The sequence below is a fragment of the Acinonyx jubatus genome, chromosome B4 (assembly GCF_027475565.1).
Source record: "Acinonyx jubatus isolate Ajub_Pintada_27869175 chromosome B4, VMU_Ajub_asm_v1.0, whole genome shotgun sequence".
Lineage (NCBI taxonomy): Eukaryota > Metazoa > Chordata > Mammalia > Carnivora > Felidae > Acinonyx > Acinonyx jubatus.
Genome location: NC_069387.1, coordinates 99,456,564 through 99,480,609, shown reverse-complemented (window position 1 = coordinate 99,480,609; position 24,046 = coordinate 99,456,564). Strand labels below are relative to the sequence as shown.

At 38.1% G+C, this 24,046-nt stretch overlaps 1 protein-coding gene across 6 annotated transcripts in view; it reads right to left on the bottom strand.

Moving 5' to 3' along the window:
- Positions 1-24,046, bottom strand: part of NAV3 (neuron navigator 3) — a 373,689-nt gene that overhangs the window by 154,308 nt on the left and 195,335 nt on the right. For all 6 annotated transcript variants that reach the window (XM_027071189.2, XM_027071190.2, XM_027071191.2 and 3 more), the window contains 3 exons: positions 21,869-21,984; positions 5,152-5,260; positions 4,040-4,423 (listed from right to left, as the gene is read on the bottom strand). In XM_027071189.2, coding sequence (XP_026926990.2) covers positions 4,040-4,423; positions 5,152-5,260; positions 21,869-21,984 — 609 coding nt within the window. The remainder of the gene's footprint in view (positions 1-4,039; positions 4,424-5,151; positions 5,261-21,868; positions 21,985-24,046) is intronic.

Sequence of the window (24,046 nt, the reverse complement as noted above, 5' to 3'; positions counted from 1 at the left end):
TCTCTATTGCTCACCACTGCACACACGGTCGCAAAATGCTGCTTGGCACATAGGATGAACTTAGAGATATTTTTTGGATACATACACCCGTATTTACTTCAGCTGAAGATCCCTCTTCTGTCTCTCCATTCTTTCCCCAGGAGTCCTCATGCCCACAAGTTCTACTGTCTTCTCTGAGACCACACTCTCCATCGTAGCTCTACCCCGAAAACTACTTCTGCATTTTCAACAACAAACTTTTATACCACACTGTCTCCAACTCTACATTGGAAACTCTACACTCAGCATCTCCTCTCTGCTTTCTCAAAAATAAAAATCATTTCTCTCTGTCTGCCTATTTTCTCTAAAGGTATAGTTTCCTACCTCCTGTGCTTACAAAATGGGCATCGTATCTGAATTCTCTGCCTCTCTGAAGCCCTCATGAGTAGCCTATCATTAATTCTGTACATTTCTCCTCTCTGGTACCTCCCATTCAAATTCTTTCCTTCTTTCACCCCTGTCAAGGCCACTGTCATGTTTCTGGACTACAAAACTTGGACATGGACTTTTGCAGTAATGTCTGAAACCTGCCATCAGAGCTGCTCCCCTCAATCCATTTTGCAGATTTACCCTAAAGGGGGTTTTCAAAAATCATCATCATATCTTATTCTGTGACTATTCGATAATCTGCTTTCAATTGTTTAGAGTACACTGTGTAAACTTTTTAGCATAATGTTATTGAGGTCTGGTCACAATAGTCCCCATCTCTCAAAATTAAGTACTCAGATTCCATGAATCTCAGTTGGGGAAAAGGTCAGTGAATATCATCCAATCCAAGTGTCCCTGTGACTTTGAAAATTATTTTTTTAGTGAAGCTTATCAAATGACATTCTTTCTACAATATTTATACTTTTCTTACAAACATGCTCTTATTACATTTCCCTCCTCTTTAGATATTTATTTATTTATTTTTATTTTTTAGAAAGAGAGACAGAGTACACAAGAGAGAATGGGGAGGGACCCCATGACTCTGGGATCATAACCTGAGCCCAAATCAAGAGTTGGGTGCTCAACCAACAGAACCAGGCACCCCCATAGCTATTTCAGTGACAGAATGTAGGGGCAATTGCATGGCTCAGTGGTTTAAGCATCAGAGTCTTGGTTTTGGCTTGGATCATTATCCCAGGATCATGGGATAGAGTCCTGCCTTGGGCTCCAGCTGAGCTTAGAGCTTGCTTGGGATTCTCTCTCTCTCTCTCTCTCTCTCTTTCTCTCTCTCTCTCTCTCTCTCTCTCTCTGTGCCTCCTTTGCTCTGTCTTTTTTCTAAAATAAAAAATAAAAAAAAATCAGAGACTATAACTAAACTATTTCCTTTTCTTATTCCCTCCTTTCTATTTCATGCTTGTATTTAGCACTTTCTCCCTACTCTGAACTCTTACCTCAGTTTTTTTTCTGCACGAGACCTTTGAAATGACTCACATGTTACATTGTCAATGTCCATTGATTTCTGGTTTAAACTGCTCCCAAGATATGCTTTCCCTCTCCAGATAAACATTTTACTTGTTTATAAGTAAATATAATCAATCCTCATTATTCATAAATACCACATTTGCAAATTTGCTTACTGGCTAAAATTTGAAGCCCCAAATCAATAATTGCAACATATTCATGGTCACTCACGGACAGGCACAGAACAGAGAGAAATTTAAGTTGCTCATGAGGACATTCCAGGCTGAGGTCAAATAAGGTGATATTCTGCCTTCTTGATTCAGCTCTCCTACTGCCAATGTGTCCTCTTTAGTCTATTTAGAGCCACATTTTTCACATTTTTGTGCTTCCTGTTTGAGATTCTGGTGTTAAGATGGCCCCCAAGTGTAGTGCTGAAGTGCCCTTGTGTTCCCAAGTGTAGGAAGGCTGCGATGTGCCTTATGGAAAAATATGTGTTAGATGAGCTTCTTGCAGGCATGGATTATACTGCTTTTAGGCATGAGCTCAATGTTAATGTATCTACAATATGTATTCACAGTACAATATGTATTAATAATATCTACAATAATGAATCTACAATATGTATCCCCAATATGTACTAATAAATAAGCTCGCTTTAAATTGAAATACACATACAACAAGACTATATTCTGATGGTTTGATGAAACTATTATGACCAAAAGATCACAGGAACTATATCTGTATTTCCCCTAGGAGCAATGGTTCAGTGTTCACTAATTCAGTGTATGTAGTGATTTTATAGAATGTAACTACTGTAAATAATGAGATTGACGGCTTGTGCGTGTATGTGTCTGTATATTATATATATACACATATATGTATATGTGTCTCTGTATATATAAATATGCATATACATGTGTGTATAAATATGATATTTATGTGTATAATTAAATCTTCATCCAGTAGTAAATATAAAAAATGAATACACACATATGCTCTCATTTAAAGAGACAAAGAAAGAAAAAAGAGGATATAGGAGGGAGAGTGGAAAGAATGGCTGAGAAAGGAGAGAGATGGGAGAAAAAGTTCATGCCTTAGATATTCCTGCATTGCCACCATGCTCCCTACACTGGGCACTCCCTCCTAGGTGGCATCTAACATGTACAAAAATGATAACAATAGCATCCATAAATCAGTATCAGTGTGAATGATAATAAATGGAATTATGATAGTGACACATTTATTCAACACTCATACTGTGACAGGCTTTGTGGAAGTACAATTTTGTAGATTATTTCCTCGATTCCTAATGGTTTTGGAGAGATTCTGCCATTTTATCCTTATTACAGATAACAAAAAGGAGTTTGGATAACTTAAGGCCTCAAGCGGTCCACAGATAGCTATGGTCAAAAGGAATTTAAATTGCACTCTGACTCCAGTGGCAACTCAACTATTTCCTACCCTAACTGACCACCATCCGTCTCCCTAATTCTAAATTGTTGGAATTTAGCCACCACGTAAGGTGGTCACAAGGAAACACTGGATACAGAGCAGAGCTATAAATCTGATCTAAAGCTTGTCTGAATTATTTTAAGGTCTTGTCACCTTTCAAATAAGAGTTTCTTTTTTCTTTTCTTTTCTTTTTCCTTTCCTTTCCTTTCCTTTCCTTTCCTTTCCTTTCCTTTCCTTTCCTTTCCTTTCCTTTCGTGAATGAAGTCAGGGTTACTCATACAGGAGAATGATTTCTGTTACTGGTCCTCTCAGATGTCTAAGGACAAAGAATAAGTCAAAACCCAGACTCCCATGAAAATGACAAAATTGATTGGGAAGCTTTTTGTTATATCACAGACCCTAGGTTTTGAAGTCAGATATATCTGAGTTCTAATGCAAGTCCAGCCTTTCTTCAGCATTACACAATTGTGGCCAGCTCAGACCAGTTTTCTTGTCTGTAGGGAATTACAATTAATAGAAGCAGTTTTAATAGAGTTTCCTATTGCCTTCGTTCATCCTCAGATTGAACTAAATATTCCAAACTGCCAAAATCTTTAAAAGTTTTATAATCACAACAGTGTTTTTTTGGAATATGATAGGAAACAGAAAAAAAAAACAACAACAAAGGCTAAGATTTAAAAAAAAATATCATCAAAAGAGATTGAAGCTTTCAATTTGAGGTACATAACTGAAGAATGCTAGAAAATATTTGTTCCTCCAAGCAGTTATAGGCAGCTTTGATAAGCCAAATTAAAATAAAAAAAAATTGCAGCAGCTCAGCAAAACTCCTCCTGTCCCCTTCCCACGTCTTTCACTACAAAATCTGTTACTTAAGAAGCATGTGAAAATCACTCTGAAAAGCCCAGGGCACATTTGTTTCTCTAAACTAACAATAGAAAAATTTAATGGCTCACAATGAAAAGATTTGATAGAAATTTTAGATATTTTACTTTTCAGGAATGAGCAGACGAGAGGGCCTGATATACCTCCAAATAACCTTGATTTATTATGTTTTCTAATGACTTTGTGAGCTCACCTATATACCCTTCCTATAGCTAATGCATCTTAGGAGACCACCCTCCCTGTTTGCATAATGCTGGTAGAGCCCAGGGCCACTTACCCACTGTTGATGTCATCAGCTCTGAGACTTTTCCCAAGGATATCACCGTCACTCATGTATCCACCAACGTCAACTTCAGAAGACATGTCCAGGTCACTGCTTGCTTTCTCACTCATGTCCATCTGTGATAGGTTTCCCAGTCGAGACACAGCTGCTCGACGGAGAGGCGTTGTGTACATGAATCTCGAGGGGTCTGTGTGGATAAGTCGGCTGGTACCACTGCGAGGGTAGCCAGCCCCCAGGGAAGGGGCATCCCCAGCCTGAAGTCGAGGACACGCCTGACCCAACCTCCAGGTCATGGGAGTGGGGCGGCTTGTCAAGTTGGGTATGGTCCTTCCGTTCACTTCTGTTGTCACAGTGCTGTCAAATGTTGTCTCCAGGGTGCTGTCAACAAAGCGAAGAAGTCACTATACTCTGATTCACTTGGGGTCATAGACCGAGAATGCACTACATGAGGACTGGAAAGGCTAGAGTTTCTTAGAAGCATGCCATTTTCACGCAAGCCAAATGATGCACTCATCGTGAGACGTTATCTCGGCATTCTTATGAGATGCAAGACACCTCTGCAGAGGTCAAAATGTGGGAGGGGCATTCTGAAGTTTGTTTGTTTTACTTTCGTGCGTTCAAAAGAAAGGCCATCATCACAGTTTAGATAAAGCAAATTTTTGTTTCACACTTTCAACAAACCCTGAACCGAACCCCTTACAGCTTCTCAGAACGATTCTGGAAGTTGACCAAAATTATTCTAGAAAGTCTCTCTCCCCTCCCCTCCCCCCTGCCAGATGCATTTCAACTGCAACGTCCATCGCGTTCTGTGGCACAGGTATGCGAATCTACTTAGCAGTGATGGTGGCAATTTCAGTAGCTAATTCAGTTTGAATGGGACACTCTATTAAAGACAAGACGGATAGGAGAAAAAAAGTCCCTGGGTTTGTGCTAAGAAGTCACCAGTTGAATGCCATGTAAAATTTAAGTGAGAAAACAGTTAAGGAAAATTAAATTCTTTATCATTATAAGAAGTTAGTGCTCAGTTGTCATTTGTCTTTATTGGCCCAAAGAAATGTAGAACTGAGAAAAAAACAAACAAAAAAAAAAACAAAAAAAAAAAAAACCTGTGGCTTATCTGGGTCCCACGAAGACTGGACATAGTCTCCTCTAAATTTTGCCTCAAGTCTGCTATGTTTTTAACTGTTCTCATTCTTCTTGTTTCAGGATCTTCACCTAAAAAAGTAACATAGTAATAAACTTGTTAGTCAAGTCATTTCCTGGTCTCAGAATAACTGTATACATAGATAAGTAATACAAATTCCTCTCCTTAAAAATAAAATAAAGGTAGGACATTCCAAATGATATTATCTGAAAATTATGATTCTCCTTTCTACAAATAAAATGTGAATGGAAACAAATGTGACATTACAAGTAATAAATTGATGATAAGAAGTGATGATAATCCAATAATACTTTATAGATTTGTGACCTTAATCATTGCAAAGTGACAGTGATTAATTCAGCAATACACTGTAGAGTACTGCATGTTACTGAGCTTAATTTAAAAAAAACTGAAATTATTGGGATTCTAATTATCACCATAATTACTTATTTCTAGGTATATTCAGAATAGTAAGATAAACTTACCTGGTAGCAATTATACATTTGGACTCTGGGGAGTAAGATAGAGGCCTTTTTTTTTTTTTTAGAAGCAATACATTTGTAAGTCTTTTATTTTATTAGACTCATGGATCAAAATTCACAACATCAGATAGCTTTATTCTCAATTCCTTCCCCGCTTTCCACAGGGACTCACAGCATCCACATGTGACATTACAGTTCCAGTAAAGTCCTTGGCATCTCAAGTCAGCATGTGTTTAATAGGCACGAGACAAGCAGCTTTGCCAGTGTGACAAATGCTGGCCTTATACAACCACTACCCATCATTTGGAGGTAGAGGTGCCAGAAAACCAGTTTGATTATGCTACGTAACACCTTCCAGGCCAGTGGCCATTTGAAACTTATCTGGATAATGAGAAGAACATGGGGAGATGGCAGGGGAAGTACAGTTTCTCTTCTGTTCAATTTGGGCTCAAAAGGATGTTCCGTGATGGGAAATTTTAACAAGAAGGAAAGATGCAGGAGGACAGGAAGGGAGAGAGGGACACTGATAGAGTAAAGGGAGGGAAGGTATGAGAAGGAGAGGGGGAGAAAAGGAAGGCAAAGGAAGGGGATGGTGGGAAGGAGAAGGGAATGGAAGCAAAGGAAAAAGTGGAGGGAAAGTGAAGGTAGAAAATAGCATATATTAAACTCCAGTATGAAGACTGCCACTATAGACAAGTCAAGATACATATCTACAATCTGTTTCAAGAATAGAAGCAGATATTTGACGTGTTCATTTTCTTCCTCAGAATTTATGCCAGATTAAAAAAAAAAAGACACATACGCAACAAATACACCCATTTAACATTTACAGTATAATCATAGAGTTGGTAGGGATTCCAGAGAATGCTTCTTCTTACCTCAGCCAGTGAGGAAACTCATCTATGCCTCACATGATCTATGCCTTACACGGGTGACAGCCATGTGCCTCTGCCTGAAACCTCTAAGACTGGAAAGCCTTCCTCTTCAGGAAGAGATGGCTCCTTCTATTAGAAACTTCTAATTGTGAAAACATTTCTGAGGATGAATAATTTGCCTCCCTTTCATTTCCATCCAGAGGTCCTAGTGGCTCTGAAACTGACAGAACAACTTTATACTACCTTCACCATGGGCAGTTAAATACCAGAAGACACAACTGCTGATTCCTCTATTTTCTTCTTCACCCAAACATTACTACATTGTTCATTATTCCTAATCCTGGATGGTTGCCAAAACAACCATCATTTTTCTTCCAGTCCGTAAATTTCTACTTTTTAATTTATAAATTATTTGAATGATTAAAATATGTTTAAAAGTAGCATTATTATTTCAAACTTGAAAGTATAAAAATGGTCCTAAAATATATTTTCAAGAGCTAGAAAAATATATTTCGTACCCTCATGCACATGGCATCAACTTTTCCTACACTAACTCAAGTTAACACAATCCTTAACCTTATAAACTAACATCACTTTATGACTCAGAACTGTTAATAAACCTTAAGATTCTAATCATGATACTTCTGGAACTTATTCCCATCCTTCTCATAAATATAACATCATATTTTAGAAATGGCTAGAAAGCCTACCTTTTACTTCAAAATAATCTGGTAAAACCCTGAAGACAAAGAAGGATTTTTTAAGGAAAATCTTAAAGGGAAGAATATAATTACAGCCAAAGGAAAGTCAGAGGTCAAGAAGAGATTTTACTCAAAGTGGGCAAAAGAAATAGTGAAGAATGGGACAAAATCAGACAGGCACTAAAGCCAATATCAGAATATAAGATCTCATACAGTAATATACCTAAGTTTCTAAGTGATGGTAAGAAATGACAAGTCTTCTTTTTTTAAGTTTATTTATTTTTTTTGAGAGAAAGAGAGCATGCACAAGTGGGGGAGGGGAAGAAAGAGAGAGGGAGAGAGAGAGAGAGAGAGAGAGAGAATCCCAAGCGGGCTCTGCACTCATGACATGGAGTTCGAACTCCCGAATCGCAACATCATGACTTGAGCCCAAGTCAGAAATTTAACCGAGTGAGCCACCCAGGCCCCCCAAGAAATGACAAGTCTTAAAGGAGGGAGTTGTTGAGATAACCTTTACTGGAAGGAGGAAGGGATGTAGTCATTGACCTTACACGAGGTGGTAGAATATACCTTTACATGTCCCCTGGCCCTGGTCCCCTTCCCTCTGTGAGAACTTCTACACTGGAATCAGGCTGCCTGTCAGCCACTTGTCAACTCACATAATAACACTGATATCTTAATTTCTTTCAATATCTTTTATTTTTTTTATTTTTTTAACGTTTATTTATTTTTGAGACAGAGAGCATGAATGCGGGAGGGTCAGAGAGAAGGAAACACAGAATCTGAAACAGGCTCCAGGCTCTGAGCTGTCAGCACAGAGCCTGATGCGGGGCTCGAACTCACGGACCGCGAGATCGACCTGAGCCGAAGTCGACTGCTTAATCAACTTAGCCACCCAGGCCCCCTCAATATCTTTTTAATATAAATTATAGAAACACTGTGTTTTCAGACATTCCATTTCACCTAAATGTTTTTTCACATCTTCTTCAGCTCCTTTTATATGTTTTATTTATATACTTTTTAATTTTTTTAAGTTGATTTTGAGAGAGACAGAGACAGTGCAAGTCAGGGAGGGGTAGAGAGAGAGGGAGACAGAGAATCCCAAGCAGGCTCCACTCTGTCAGCTTAGAGCCCTAGGTAGGGCTCGAACCCACAAAACCATGAGATCATGACCTGAGCCAAAACCAAGAGTCAGACACTTAACTGAATGGGCCACCCAGGCACCCCAGCTCCTTTAATTAATTAATTAATTTATTTATTTTTTACTTTTTAAAAAAGTTTATTTATTTTTGGGGGAAGGAGCAGAGAGAGAGGAAGAGAGACCCAGCAAGCTCTGCGCTGTCAGCACAGAGCCCAATGTGGGGCTCGAGCCTATGAACGAAGAGGTCACGACCGGAGCCAAAACCAAGAGTCGGACACTTAACCAACTGAGCCACCCAGGCACCCCTCAGCTCATTTTAAATGTCCTTCTTCCAATCCAACAGGCATCTTAGATCCTAAATTTTTCCAATTGAATCCATTTTTGTTTATATAGCTTCTCTCATATTACAAAACCACACCTTCTTCCCTCCTTTGGTTTTATTCATTCATGATATTTGCTCATAGGGTACTGCACTGTTCATGAAAATCAGACAAATGGATCTTTTCTCCCGGTCCTTATTGAGCAAAACATAATTTCTGCCTCATTCATGTTAAGAAAGATAACAACCAAATCAACATTTATCACAGTAAATGTTCTCAATGACCCATAAAAGGCAAAATACAATTAAATACACCTACAATCCCCTTAAGGATTGCACAAATCTTAAAACATCCTATAAATGTGTAACCAAATGATGTCTAGAGGATTGGGGGAGAGAAAGGAAGTTCAACTGAAAAGGCCAAATGTAAAAGCACAAATAAAGTGAATTATTCAGTAACAACAAAAGTTAGTAGAAAAAACACACGATAAGTTAATTTAGTCTCAAAAGCGTTGTATCCCCTCTCACTTTCATAATCTCTGTTCCACTAAGGCTCAGTTTAGCCCTACTCTTAGCCCCACTTACAAAGGACACTTTATAAGCAATGAGAAAGCAGTTTACAACAATGTTAAAAACTTGAAGATAATCACAGAATATACCATTTGGGAAAATGTACGTAAGGCCTTACTATCCTGTCTGACACTCAAGAGGCTTCATTCAGGAAAAATAGTGGCTTCTGCATTTTTGCTTAATATGTGGTCCTGCTCTTACATTTTAGGCTTTAATTATATACATTGTAATTAAGACTGTCAGCACTGTCATCTTTTAATAGGAAATCAAATTATATATGAATGAACCTGGTTCACAAAGAATTATATCCTCTACACCAACCACTTTGCAATGTTATTTAGAGTACAGCTGCCTGATGTATTTTGAGAACGCTAATTTTGTAGATGACCCCAACAATGAGTTGGATGGAAATTTTTCAACTCATCTCAAGCCAGATATTTTGGGCAGGAAATAGCAAAAACATGGATAATTATCTTTTAAAATTCCCCTGTAAAGTTATAGCACAGACCTTAGTCTAATCTATTAGGATACACAAGTTTAAAGAGCAGAACTCAAGGAACTCTGTCTAAAAATTCACTTGGAAGAGGCCATTTTGACTCAGAAGCAGAACCCAGTCAAGCACGTGGTAGAAATCTTGAAATTCCCGTGTGCTCTGGGCTTGGATATATTTACCAACTTAACATGCATCATTATTTAGGAAACTGCATTGGAGTGCTTCATTATCCTGACATGATTATTCATGTCACAACTATTTGAATAAACTCTTCCTTACTTTCTCACTTGCATTTTCGAAAACTGGCATAAGTTGGGGTGGGGGGAAGCCTTAAAAAGAATAACCCTATAAATATAATAAGCAGATGTTTGGTTTAAAAACCTTGGAACATACAGACTTCTATTGAGAGATTGCCCTCTGACAGTAATGCTCCAAGTTATTTATGCACAAAAAGGCGAATGTCATATATACACCCACGCACAGCATGCTATAATTTACCAGAGCAACCAACAAATCCTGCCAGGGGACTGCTCTCTGTTCATATCTTTGAAAATACTTATGTAAGAGGTACTTAGAACAAGACAAATGCTACTATTTTAAAGGCAAAAGATGAATATTATTTGATTCCACAGTTTCAGAAGATCAAAAAAAATTAAAAAGATCCTTAAGGAATAATACTCCCTCTTTTGCCTTTGTACTGCATAGAGGTCTTTTATGAGAAACAGTTCATCACAGAAATCACACAATGGTGAAGAAGTAAATCTTCTATGTCTAAGCACCTGGTGTATTCAGATTCAGATTCAGGAATCACTATTCCCACAACTATGGAAACATTACTCTTTTAAAGCCAAACTGACATGAAAAATTGAGCCATATTTGCCTCTGGTGTCTCTCTAGGCTTTCTTCTTCTAAAGCTGGTTCACTAAGATTCCGGAGAGCCTCATAAAACATCTTGTAATAGGAGGGTCTACATACAGAATAAAAACACATCTACATTTAGCATCAGTTGTATGAATCAGAAACAAAGAGATCACTGGTCAGGTTTAATTCTTTTACATGTGAGGAGTCCTATAGTGAGGTGTTTTTTGTTTTTGTTTTGGTTTGGTTTTGTAAACATACATGGTAACCAAATATGACGTAGTCAGTGGTTTAAAACTTATGGATTTTTGAAGAAGGAACTGTGTGATATAAATGTCCTTTGGCAGAGCGCTCAATTTAGACATGACAACTAAAATGTATGCAGTCTGGCTATTTAGGCAGGCAGCAAAGTGGAAAGCGAAACAACACTGAAGAATTACTTCAGACATCTCCATATCTAGTTAACTAAAGATTATGTCAGAAGTTATCACTGAGACCTATGTCATCAAAAAGCCCACTTTGTGGGAACAAACAGTTCATGGTCATCTACATAGCAGTTTCAATCGTTACAATGTACACACGCTCAAGAGAATTTTTTGCCAATCACCACCCCCTCCCCCCAAAAAGTGGTGCGTGAGCAAAGCTGTCAAAAGATACCTCTGCATTTCTGGAAGTGTTCCTAGAATACATGGTACTTACCACTGAGGCACAAACAAGGACCGTCTATGTGGATGCCACTGAGGCAGTAGAAGAAAACCAACTTTACAACAAATTTACCCAAGAGGCCCTTCATTCCATATTTGTGGCGAGGTCACCTTGAGGGAAGTTAAAAAACTAGGCCCCGTTAATTACTAAGTAAAAAAACATGTTGGAATTTTAAGACGTTACCACTCTTTTATAGATATCTAGAATATCCTGGACATCAGGCCAAGAATGCCCAGGGCAGATTGCTAATTATTTTCCTCCAATAGACTTTACACCCGGTTCTCACAGCTTAGCTTTACAAAGCCAATAATCACAACAAGTAATTAAAAAAAAATTTTTTTTGAGTAACGACAGTTTAAAAATCCAGTCAGAGGAATGGAAGCTATTTGGCTAATGCAAATGTGCAGCTTCTTCAAATCCCCTCCTCATCTTAGGAACACACCTGACTTACCTAACAAGTCAGTGTAAAGTGCCTGTTCCAGGTCACCCAGCATCGTAAGGATCACGTCTTCATCCAGATGAGCTGTGCCTTCCCGCAGGCAGCTTTCTCCCTCTTCTTCAGCCCAGCTTCTGCTGATGCTGCTTTGCCTGGAGGACACGTTCTCATCTTCGGACCTGCTGTCTTCATCACTCTCCCCTTCCAAGCCTTTTCTGGAAGACCAGTCCTCCAAGCCCTCACTGCCCGACTGGCCGGCAGGCAGGAGGTTCCAGGCGCCGGGGCCGCTGGCGTGGTACAGGGACTGCACAGAGCGCGAGAGAAATCTAGACAGCGAGCGCCTCTCTGCATAGTCGGATTCTCTCTGGCTGGCCTTTGCAGCGTTTCCAAACCAGTTGGAAATGCGCACAGTGGGTCTCCTGTCCCCCTCGCTGGTGAGGGCAAGATTGGTCAGAGACTTCTGTTTCTGAAGGCAGGCTCCCTTTCTCCTTACTTCTTTGCTCCGAAACACAGAGAGTTCAGCCGGCCGCTGCATGGCTCTTCTAGGGGCTTCTTCTTTTCAACTGGACTTCACATTGTCTTTTTACACGGAGATGGCAACCGGCGCTTTTTGGTTTTAATTAACACATGCACTTTAGTAAAAGCCCCAGCAGGCTCCAACATTCACATAAGATTCTAGAGCGACAGTACAATCAGTCAGTTGCCCACGATTTAGCTTGCCACATTCTCCCCCTAATCAGCAGTACTTACAAACATTTTGCTGGAGCGTATCTGAAGCAGAAAAGAGTTCACCAAAGACACGGCTCCAGCTGAAAGTAGCACAGGAAGCCAACTACATTTTCCAGTCTTCATCCAATCACATATCTCAGCAGGACGATGGGTCCACATTTCCCTCTACCACCTCTATGTTCTCAAACGCGAGGTAGTGAAGCACCAGTGATCTCGCTCACGTTTTTTTTTTTTTTTTTTCCTACCTCTCACCAGCCCTTCACTGATCTAGGTCTGCAGCCCTTGACTCTAGATGAGCTGACACAGCGCAGCATGTACAGCCTCCACAGCAGAGCCCTCTAAGAGCAGAAATTAAGCACTGAAGCCCAGTGCTGCACGAGCGTCTGGTGTTTTAGTATTCCACCTGCATTCTCAGATCTATGGCCCTTCCTTGCTGCTGCAGTGGATGCTGCTGGCTGCCATGGCAGCAAACATCCTGCTAAATTAAAACAGAAGCACTGAAGCGGCTGTCCAGCCCAGAATGCCACAGGTTTCAAAGCCAAGCCTGAATGAGATGCTACACTATTCACCCTATGCACATTTAAATCACTCCTGGCCACCCAGCCCCAGACACGGACACACACACACACACTCGCACACACACATTCTCCGACTCTGGAGAATGACAGACTAATTCTCTGTAGCTGCAGGCAGCTGAAGCAGGCAGATCTGCCTTCTGAATGTTGGGATTTGTGCTGTAAAAGCACAAATCAAATTCAAGAGTGTAAAGGACCTAAAAAACGTAGCATGACACTCTCCACTGGCTGGCAGATAATGCTTTAAAGGGAAAGACTTCACCTCATCTCTCAAGGGCTTATTATTCTGAAACTATTTTGTAAAATCCTACCACGACAATAAAAATCAAGATTTCTTTACAGAAAAAATAGCCAAGAAAATAACACAAGACGGTTCCCCACCCCCACACACACAGTATTTTCACTCAAAGCACAAAATTAAAAGTTGTTGGCCAAGTAAGTAGAATATAATGATGTGACAAAAAATATAAATATGGTTTTTGATACTGAGCATTTTTTCTGGTCTATTCTATTAACCTACTGTAGCATCATCAGCTCTTTATTTTTTGATATTTTAATAAAAACAGAAAACCTACAAGATAAATTTATTGTATTTATCTCACACTGCTTATGTATATATACGACACCAGCACCCTGAAATCTGATTTTAGGAAAACTTTTTTTAAGTTCATTTATTTATTTTGAGAGAGAGAGAGAGAGAGAGAGAGAGAGAGATTGAGCACGAGCAAGTAGGATAGGGGCAGAGACAGAGGGAGAGAGAGAGAATCCCAAGCAGGCTCTACACTGTCAGCACAGAGCTTGATGTAGGACTCGAACTCACCTTCTGTGAGCTCATGAGCTGAGCTGAAACCTAGAGTCAAACCGTTAACCACGTGAGTCACCCAGGTGCCCCAGGAAAACTTTTAAAACACTTATTAGGTGTAGTAGGGACCATGTGTACCATTTAGAGCCAAGGAGAAAAGTACTAACAATTTTCTTTTGAGGTTTTGTGCCCATAAACATTCCATATTAAAAGGAGGAAAATGGAGAAATACGTAGAAATAATTGTGCCATTCTAACTGTTACATAAGTCCCTGTCATTTTCTGAACTAATATCATCTAATTACTTCTGAGTCTACTTCATACCGCCTACCTCAACTATGGGAAACACCCCAATTTCTTAACTATAGAAATTAGCATTATAATGCACACTACCTACACCTTTACATATGATAATAATCTACTTTATGAAGTTAATTAATTCTTCTACCCAGGCTCAAGATAGATCATACATAAGTCCTCCGTTTTACACACATATATAAAAGGGAATTTAAATGAAAACCACAATTATTTCCAAAAAATTTTTTTGCAATGAAGCAAACACATAAACTTGTGATTGTGAATACTGATTCTCTATACATCTGTCTTTAAAAATAAATGTTTTGGAACACGTGGGTGGCTCAGTCGGTTAAGCCGCCGACTTCAGCTCAGGTCATGATCTCATGGCTTGAAGGCTCATGAGTTCAAGCCCCGCATCAGGGTCTGTGCTGACCGCTCAGAGCCTGGAGCCTGCTTCCGATTCTGTCTCCCTCCCTCTGCCCCTCCCCTGTTTGCACTCTCTCTCTCTCTCTCTCTCTCTTTCTCTCTCTCTCAAAAATAAATAAACATTAAAAATTTTTTTTATAAAATTTATAAATGTTTTTATAAAATGTGTTTAAATGAGGGTACAAATGTCAAATCACAGAAACTGATGATTATCCTTATAAAAACAATCATTTTACAAAGAGTTTTTTAAAAGGTCAAAATGCCGCTCCCCTTTTGATTCCTAAGCAAAACATTTCTTTTTATTTGCAATTACTGTGACCTAGTGAATCACCAGGTTATAAGACTACAGTAAATATACTGATGTTACAATACTTCACTTCATTTGACGTGTATTACACTAAAGCACCCATGTAGTATAAGACTTATGAAAGCCTTCTAGATTCACACACACACAAAAAGGGAATTCTTATGCTTAAGACATCAAAATAATGGAAATTATGTCCTCTTTATACAAAGGAGTTTATGTACCAGTCAGTTTAGACTAGCTCAAACTTTCATGTTCAGAACTCTTGGAGGGCTCATTAAATTATAGCTTGCAGGGCCCCAGCCCCATCCTTACTCATTCAGCAGGTCTGAAAGGGGCTTGAAACTCTACATTTCTTACATATTTCCGGGTGATGCAGGTACTGTTGGCTCTGGGACTCCACTTTGTTAACTCCTAGGCTGATACTAGTGGTTTTCAACTAGTTCCCCCCTAGGGGACATTCAGCAACATCAGGAGACATTTTCTGTGGTCACAACTGGGGAGTGTGGTACTTCTGATACCTAGTAGGTAGAGGCCAATGATGTTTTTATACCCCCTACAATGACAGGACGCCCCCTCCCCCCACAATAGAGAATTATGCAGATTACAATGTCACAAGTGCCAAGGTGGAGAAATTCTGGCTTAGACTAAGTTATGTTAAATTTACAAGTGCTCTCGAAATTCCAGTGGCTTACAAACCCAAAGATGCATTTTTGCTCACATTAATGTTCACTGTGTTGGCTGCAGCTCTGATTCAGGGACCCTATATACTAGGACCCATGCTAAAAGCACAATACCAGTCTTCAGACATGTTGATCTTATGACAGAGGGAAAAGACATGAGAGATCTTAGCACTGTCTCTTAAAGCTTCTGCTCAGGAACGGCCCATGTCATTTTTCCACTCGCATTTCATTGGCCAAATCAAATCACACAGTCCCTCCTGATTCAGTGGGTCAGGAAGTAAAATCCTCCAGTAGGGGTGAACCCAGGAAGGGGCTGGTAAGGAGGAGCTAGTTATTTTGAAGAAATAACCCTAAAAGAAAACCTCAAAAGGGTACTTTTTTTGTTTGTTTGTCTAAAAACACTGTTGTCAACTCACAGCTACAGAAGTTTTTCCCCTGGAACGACATCAGTTTATCAGTTTACCCTGAACAACAAAGGGGATCCCACTCATTGCTTCTCTAGAGGCAGCTATACCTGCTTGTTTCGGATGTGCATTCATATATGGGTATAATTATACTTATTTGTATTCACCCTTATAAATGTATGTTACACGAGGTGGAAGAAGCTTCAGTGCATAGGAGATGAATATCCACAATCAGTATTAAAACTCTCTGATTTTGCCAAGACTTAACATAAAGCATAGCTACTGTAATGTTCTAAAAAGGAATGTTTCTCAGTGTTTTAGTAAACATAATTGTAAAGTGACTATTTAAGTAAAAGACCTTAAGTGATTTAAATTACCTGAGCTTGATTTCTTAATTTTTACAAAAATTCAAGAAAAATGCGACTTAAGTGATCATTTACAAAGGTCTTAAATACCAGATATTGACCATTATTCAAGACAAAGTCTGGTAAGTCCGAAAAGAAAACACATGTAACCATTAACTTATCCTTCTGCTTAAATCCTCACGTCTAAAACGATCTCCTGAATTTGTCAAATTATTTTATTACTTTTTTACATATGGCATGCCAGCTTTGCTAACATTAAGTCAGCCTGGCATCTTTCAATGTTTTTCATTTGAATATAAATTCTAGATAAAGATTAAAAAGGGCATTAAACAAATGTTATACATGTTGGTAAAAAGCCTTATGTGTGTGTGCACGCATGCGCATACACACACACACACACACACACACACACACACACACAAAAGGGCAAGTGTGAACCTATATATAAAAAAAAAACTAAACTAAAATCTTTCCTGAATGATTCCCGTGGACTAAAAAATAAAGCTCCCTTTATGTTTGGCAGGATCTCTTGGCACTCAATGAATGGGATGGTCTCTGAGGCCAAACTCTTTTTGTCAATGAACGTAAGAATGAAACCCGAGCCAAAACAATAATATCTGAACCACCATTTTGGCTGGACTTACAGTATCAAGGCTGTGGCATGAATCTTAAAGGATAGGCTGGAAGCAAGAAGCTTGTTCACCTGTTGCCACAAATTATTTAATAACATTTCACCTGACTGTAATAATTAATGGGACCACGATTATTAGATTGGGTAAATATCATTAGGTTTTTTCACTTGAGAAAATGACAAATAATAGGACACTTGAATGATTAACAGTGTCACCAACCTTTATGTGTCATACATCTTGTAGGTCATGCAATAGGGATGTTTTTCACATTGTTTAAGCACAAACAGGGATTTTCCTTTCCCTTGCGGAAGAGTGCAGGGGTGGAGGGAAGGATAGTATCAGGTATGGCTTGTTCACAGAGGCTCAGACATCCCCTACAATGACCTGGAGCTCATTCTCTTCTGTTCTAAGTTCCGTTTTCTCAATGTTTGTTTCACTTGAGGATGAAGGTAACTGCCAGCAGCTACCCGCTTCTTTTGATAGCTTTAGGTCTCGTGGATAAACAGTGTCTCTTTTCTAACGGTGTTAGGGAAAGTTCTGAGATTTATTCTCATTGGTTCTGACTAAACTGAATTGGGTCACATAGTCCATTCCTGAAAGAGTTACTGTGGTCAAGGGAAAAGATTGTTTTGATTTGATCTGCTTGGGTCAATTTCACTTGAGCCACTTAGACAGTGATTGATTGATAGGGAAATGGTTTCCCCCCGCAAAAAAGAAAAAAATATATTAAGGTGCTATTATTAGTAGATGGGGTAAGGGAGGCTGGTCAGGCAAAAGTACACCAGGACATCAAGGTGTATTTATTGTGAAGCCAAAGGTTCTTAAGATACAGAGGTCTAACCAGCTTAAGATACTTCCTAAAATACTACATGTAATTTTATATTTCTATTTTTGCATTTATTTTCAGGTTCCCTCAAATTGCATAGGCTTCAAAAATTCACAAAACCTGGATCTTATCCTGCCAAGACTAAATCCATCAGAGTTCTATACCATTAAGTCTACCTCCCTTGGAGAACAGAACAGAATTCTTCCCCAGGGAGGATGCCACACCAACCATTAGCGGTATGAATTCAACAACAGCAATAGTATTGATATTTTTTATTATAGAAAACCAGCGAGTTACCAAGATTTCAGTCAACTGAGTGTCCAGTTTTACAATAAGAAACTAATGAAAATAATAAGGTAAGTAGAATTTCATTTTTCAAATTGTTTTTACTGAAGTTATTTCTTCCTGGAATATTATTTTAAGCCCTATATAACTCTTTACAGCTAATTTAGTTGTTCCTAGGTATCTAGTAATTTAATTATCTGTGGTGTTAAAGTTTAATTCTTACTCTTCTATAGGAGGACTCATGTCTTAGTCATGTTTGTCTTCCCAACCTTTGGAAAGACTGGCATGTATACAGAACCAGGTGAAGATTACTGAAAACATGGGTGGATGAATGAAACTGTATTTTAGAACAATCCTGTGAGTTTATTAAGTATTACAGTCATCTCTCTCTCTCTCTCTCACACACACACACACACACACACAAAGGAAACCAAGGAACAATTCAGCTAAATAATGACAGTGCAGGGGCCAAAATTATTTTCTCTACTTCCTAGAACATTTCATTTCCCCTAATTCATTTTGTCTTCAAAGGAATATTCTGTGGGCTTGGCAATAATTTCCAGTGATTTTGTGGTCTATGGTTTCTCTAGCAGCCAGAATGTAGTAAGTAGCAACAACAGAAATCAGGAAGAGAAGAAAGAAGGAAAGGAGGGGTCAAGAGAAGTTGTTTTTTTGCTTTTTTGTTTTTCAAAAATTGAAACTGGAGAGATGTCATATCCTGAGGACTAAAGAGAATGATTTGGTGTAGAGGGAGCTCTTAAGGAGGTAGAAGAGAAAGTAATCCAAGAAAAGGTGGTAAGAATGGGTATAAATGTTGTGTATAGGTAGATGTGATGGCAGGGTTGTATAAAATTCTTTTCTCTCTGCTTTAATCTTTTTTTCAGTGAAGTCAACATCAAGGTCATCAGTTAGAGGATGGGAGAGTTGGTATGGTAAATTTGAGAAGAAAAGGCATGAAATTATCATCTGAGAACTTGAGAGGGGTCTTAGATGAAAAAAAAAAGAGTGAATGGACTGGGGAAATACAGAAAGATTGCTCGGCCACAACAAATACTCATTTGAGGTTGGTGATCATAAATGTAAAGTGAATCACATCCACATGGGACATGTTTTTTTCTCCAGGTTCATTCACTTATGGTACGGAACTGGTGGAGAGTTTAATGTAACCAGGTCTGTGATTTCATCAAATGAAGTGAGAGAGGAGGAACAGTAAAGAGTATATGCAAAAGTCAAATTGCATTCAGTTACCACAGGGATTCAGCTGATTAAGGGGGGGAGGGTGGTAAGAGAGAATATGAAGAGTTTGGTGAGGGTCAGTAAAAAGCTGTAGGATCAATGAATTTAGAAATCCTAGCAGAACCAGTGGTAGAGTCGTGGAACAAAAGGAAGACCACTGAAAAGCTAGGATTTAATCAGTAAGAATGGGGTGCACAGAAGTGAACTGATAGAGAAGCCGCAGATTCTGATGATGCTCAGCTCAAGGGTGTGCCAGTGAAAATAAGTAGCTCAGGAGGGATTAGAAGACAAGATCATTGGAAGAAAGGCCAGGGGATGCTAATCATTCTCTCATCACTGGTCTACCTGTATACTCTCATCTGTGTTCTTCCAATTATAGTACTCAATTTTTACCCTACTAATCATAAATGAATATCATCTTTGTTCTGGGAAATCCCAAGCTTGCACTGAGATAAATTTTATTATTTTTATTATCATTTTAAACAAATGTTAACAGAAATGACACAATCAGGAAAAGACGCATTTCACCATTTATGCTGTTTTCTTTTATTCCTATCTAAATCACAGACCTGAATCTATTATTCTATAGAAATAATTAATAAAAATGAAAAATAATATTATACCCTGTGATAAATCCATTAAATTATTATATTATGTTAAAGTCTACTTTATATTCCACTTTCAAGTGTTATATTTATTTTTTTAATATGTTCATTTACTTTGAGAGAGCGAGTGGGGAAGGCGCATACAGAAAAGGAGAGAGAGAATCCTAAACAGGCTCCACACTCATTGCAGAGCCCCACAGGAGGCTTGACACAGGGCTCAATCTCACGACCTTGAGATCATGACCTGAGCCTAAATCAAGAGTTGACGCTCAACCGACTGAGACACCCAGGTGCCCCCTACTTTCAAGTGTTATACTTAAAAACATCAGAACGTTAAATGGAAATATCAACTAAAAATGTGAAAGAAATGATCAAATGATGGACAGAGTAAGAAAATGGAGGAAAAATTCACATGTGGATTATTTATTTAAACAGATACTCAGTGATATATTAAATTCAAAGAAACAATGTTCCTTTATGAAATTCCCATAAAACCTAAAATTCAAACTGTATAAAAGCATTTTATCCTACATATTTGAGCTCTGGTATTTCATAGGCATACTGATACATAACTGAAGACATTCATGAATAAAGAAATGTGTGAAGTATATGCATCTCCATGCCACACCAGGTTTTAAAAATATCTAGTCACAATACAGATATGCATCATCATTCTCATTATGAGACTATCTGGAGCTATGGGAAAGCCAAAACTTCCCCCCCCCCCCCAAGTACTTGAAAATTCTGTAAATACAATCCCAATAGCTATGTCTTAGCATTACCATATCTACCTCTACCCGGAACTGGCCCATTGCAATCTTCACACAAAACCTCTGATGCCTGATGATACCATTGATGATTCCAAAGGAACCCTCATAATGTTGTGTTGTCAACGGGATCAATATCTACTGGTGGATATTGCAGGAATGGCTAATGCCTGCCACAGTGTTCAAATCTGCCAAAGAGCTTCTGCCAAAGAAGCTCTTTAACCCCCAAATTTGTAATATGTTTATTTTCATGAACTTCAGGACAATATTTTGAATCTTTTGAGCGCTAGAGCATTTTTTAAAAAAATTAAATAGTTCTTTCATTTTTTTTTCTTCAGAATATATAAAGGCTGACCAGAAACTTATTGGAATAAGAGAATACCTCTACTTCTATGAATTCTTACTCTTAGAATTAGAAAAACTGTCCTCAAACTCTCTTTCCCCTTAGTATGTTTTTCTAAAAAATTCTTTAGTTGCTCATGAATACAGATTTTTATATATATTAGTATTAATTAATATATATAATATATATAATATAATTATACCAAAGGCCTTCCATATATGCCTACACTCATTTGGGTCCTATGAAAACACACTGGATTAAAGCAGAGAAGCTGGTTTTATATACTTACAAACCTAACAAATTGTATATATGTTTTTTTTCTTACATTATTTATATGTAATGAAATATTTCCATAATTAGAATTTTTCCTAAATACACATTTGGAGCCATTGTGTAGGAATGTTCTAAATAGTAGAGAACTGAAGGCAGAACAGGATGGGATTGGCCATGGAACATTTGTATTGACATCTGATCCTTAACATATTTTAAAATCTCCAAATACATTCAAGCCTGTCTTATTAACAATGAAGCTTCCCCAGGTTTTCCATGATTATATTGAACTTGACTGAGGGCAACCATGACTTGAAGACCTCAGCCTCTAAAAGCCCTACCATTCTTCACAAAATTCTTCACAGAACAACAAAGAGATCACCCTGAGCAAAGTAGACAAATATCTAAGAATCTCTGATGCATAAGATGCACACAGTCCATTTATGCTTAAGAAAAAACAGTACAGCACAGATATGACTTTTATTAAAAAGACTTATGGAGAGATTGCAAAAATTCTGAGGTTTGTCCTACCCATCAGTCAGGTCACTTACCAGATATCTCCTCTAGGCACTGCTTAGCAGTTTTATTATATGATACATCCATCTTAGTAGGACTGGTACAGGAGTCAGCAGATGGTAAAGAGGTGCCTTCGTTTTCTGAATGTGATCTGAAATTAACCACAAAGACAGAAACAAATAGCAATTGCTGTCGTCAGTGACTCAAAATTCCCTAGTACAAGCAGAAGTCAACATTTCTATTGTTGTAGTACAAGCAGAAGTCAAGTTTTCTATTAAGGCAAGTAAGCACTTCCTTATGACGACGACATTCCTAAACTATCTGTAAGAGAATATCCTTATTTTCATATACAACCCAAGTAGGAGTGAGCTATTAAATCATATTTCTTAGCCTTTTCTACATCTGAAAGCCTGTAATTACCCATAGTTACATTTGGGGGGAAGCACAAAACTTGAAAAGATCCAACTTTTTCTGCAGTTTTAGATAAAGTCTGGCTAAATTGCACTCTTGTGAGAATAACTAATAAAAATACTGAAAGCATCCCTATAGTTTTTTTTCATGAAAATTCTAGAAAATATATCCTAAAACAGAAAGTGTAAGTAAAAAATTAATGTTGAATTTGTTCTGAGCCATAAACATCGCTATAATGTCTCAATTTCAGAAAAGCCAAAGTCAGTCAGAACCAAATTCTCATTATTAAAATTTCATCTACCTTATGTTTTGTATTTGTGTGTGTATATGTGCGTGGCTATGTATTTGTGTGTGTGATTAACATGTAGAGAGTAGGTCTCATCAGATAAAAGTACACAACAGATGGACTGCATATATTTTGATATTCTAATCTTCATGCATTACTTCTTTTATGCACAAGCAAATGTTTTAAGAGGCATGATCTTTCCTGATGCAGCTTCAAAATCCACATATATTTGATCCGAACCACCACATCTTAAAAAAAAACAAAAACTAGAGGATGAACTAAGATACAGGAGGAGGCAACCTTGAAGTCCCATTTGTATTACTGGGTTTGGACCATGGTGAGTGACCACTAAATATTTCTCACTTTTAAAAACTATACAGAATATTCAAAAATGTGAAAGAGGAATTCAGTATGCTTTTTTTTTCCTGAATCAATTTCTTTAAAATTTATTTATTTATGTATTATTTATTTATTTTTGAGAGAGAGAATGCGCATCTATGCAAGCAGGGGGGAGGGGCGCACCAGAGGGAAACAGAGAATCCCAAACCAACTCTGCAGTGTCAACACACAGCCTGATTCAGGGCTGCAACTTAAGAACAGTGAGATTATGACCTGAGCCGAAAAAAAAAAAAAAAAAGTCAGACGCTTAACCATGTGAGCTACCCAGGTACCCCTGAATCAAAGTTTAATTAATATGTTACTTTTATTCTAAGACCTCATGTTGTTTGAGAGAAAATAAAGTGTAATCACTGATATCCACAATACTTTATATGAAATGACATATCCAGAAACTCTGAAAAGCTCATTAGGATTTTAAGAAATCGTGGAAAACATTATCCTATATGTATGGACGAATGTGTATATACAGGAATTAATATACAAAAGAAAGAGCTAAGTGAGAATTCATATAAATGGCCTCTGTTGATTTCTAGCAGACTGTCCTTATTTTATTCTAACTTGAAACTGAATATAAAAAGCATGGCAAAATTAAGAAAGAGGATATACTGTTCAAGTGAAAGGACATAACATAAAGGCCAGTAAAGACCTCAATGTTGCTAAAATCAACGCCTTTTAGTCTTTACCTTCCTTGATGTCTTGGCAGCATTTAGAACAGCAGACCATCATTCCTTTCATGAAGTCATCCTACCCTGGCTTCTATGACAAAAACTTTCCAGTTTGTTCCCCATTCTCTCTGGATGCCACTTTCCCCCTCTTTTGTTCTCTTTTACCCAATCATTAAATGTGGTTCTGGGTAGTGAAAAGAAGGGGATACAGAGGGCAAAACTGTGGGTTCCTCAAAGCAGTATCTTAAGCTTTTTCCAGTTTGCATTGTAGTCTCTTTAGATGATCTCAAGCACATTCACTGTATTCATGATTACCTAGCCACACATGAATTCCATATTCTAGCTCTAACCCAGCACTTTCCACTGAATTCCAGATGTATAGCACAGCTATTTAATTGACATTACTTCTTAATTGTCACAAGATATCTCAAATCTATCATGTACAGAATTAA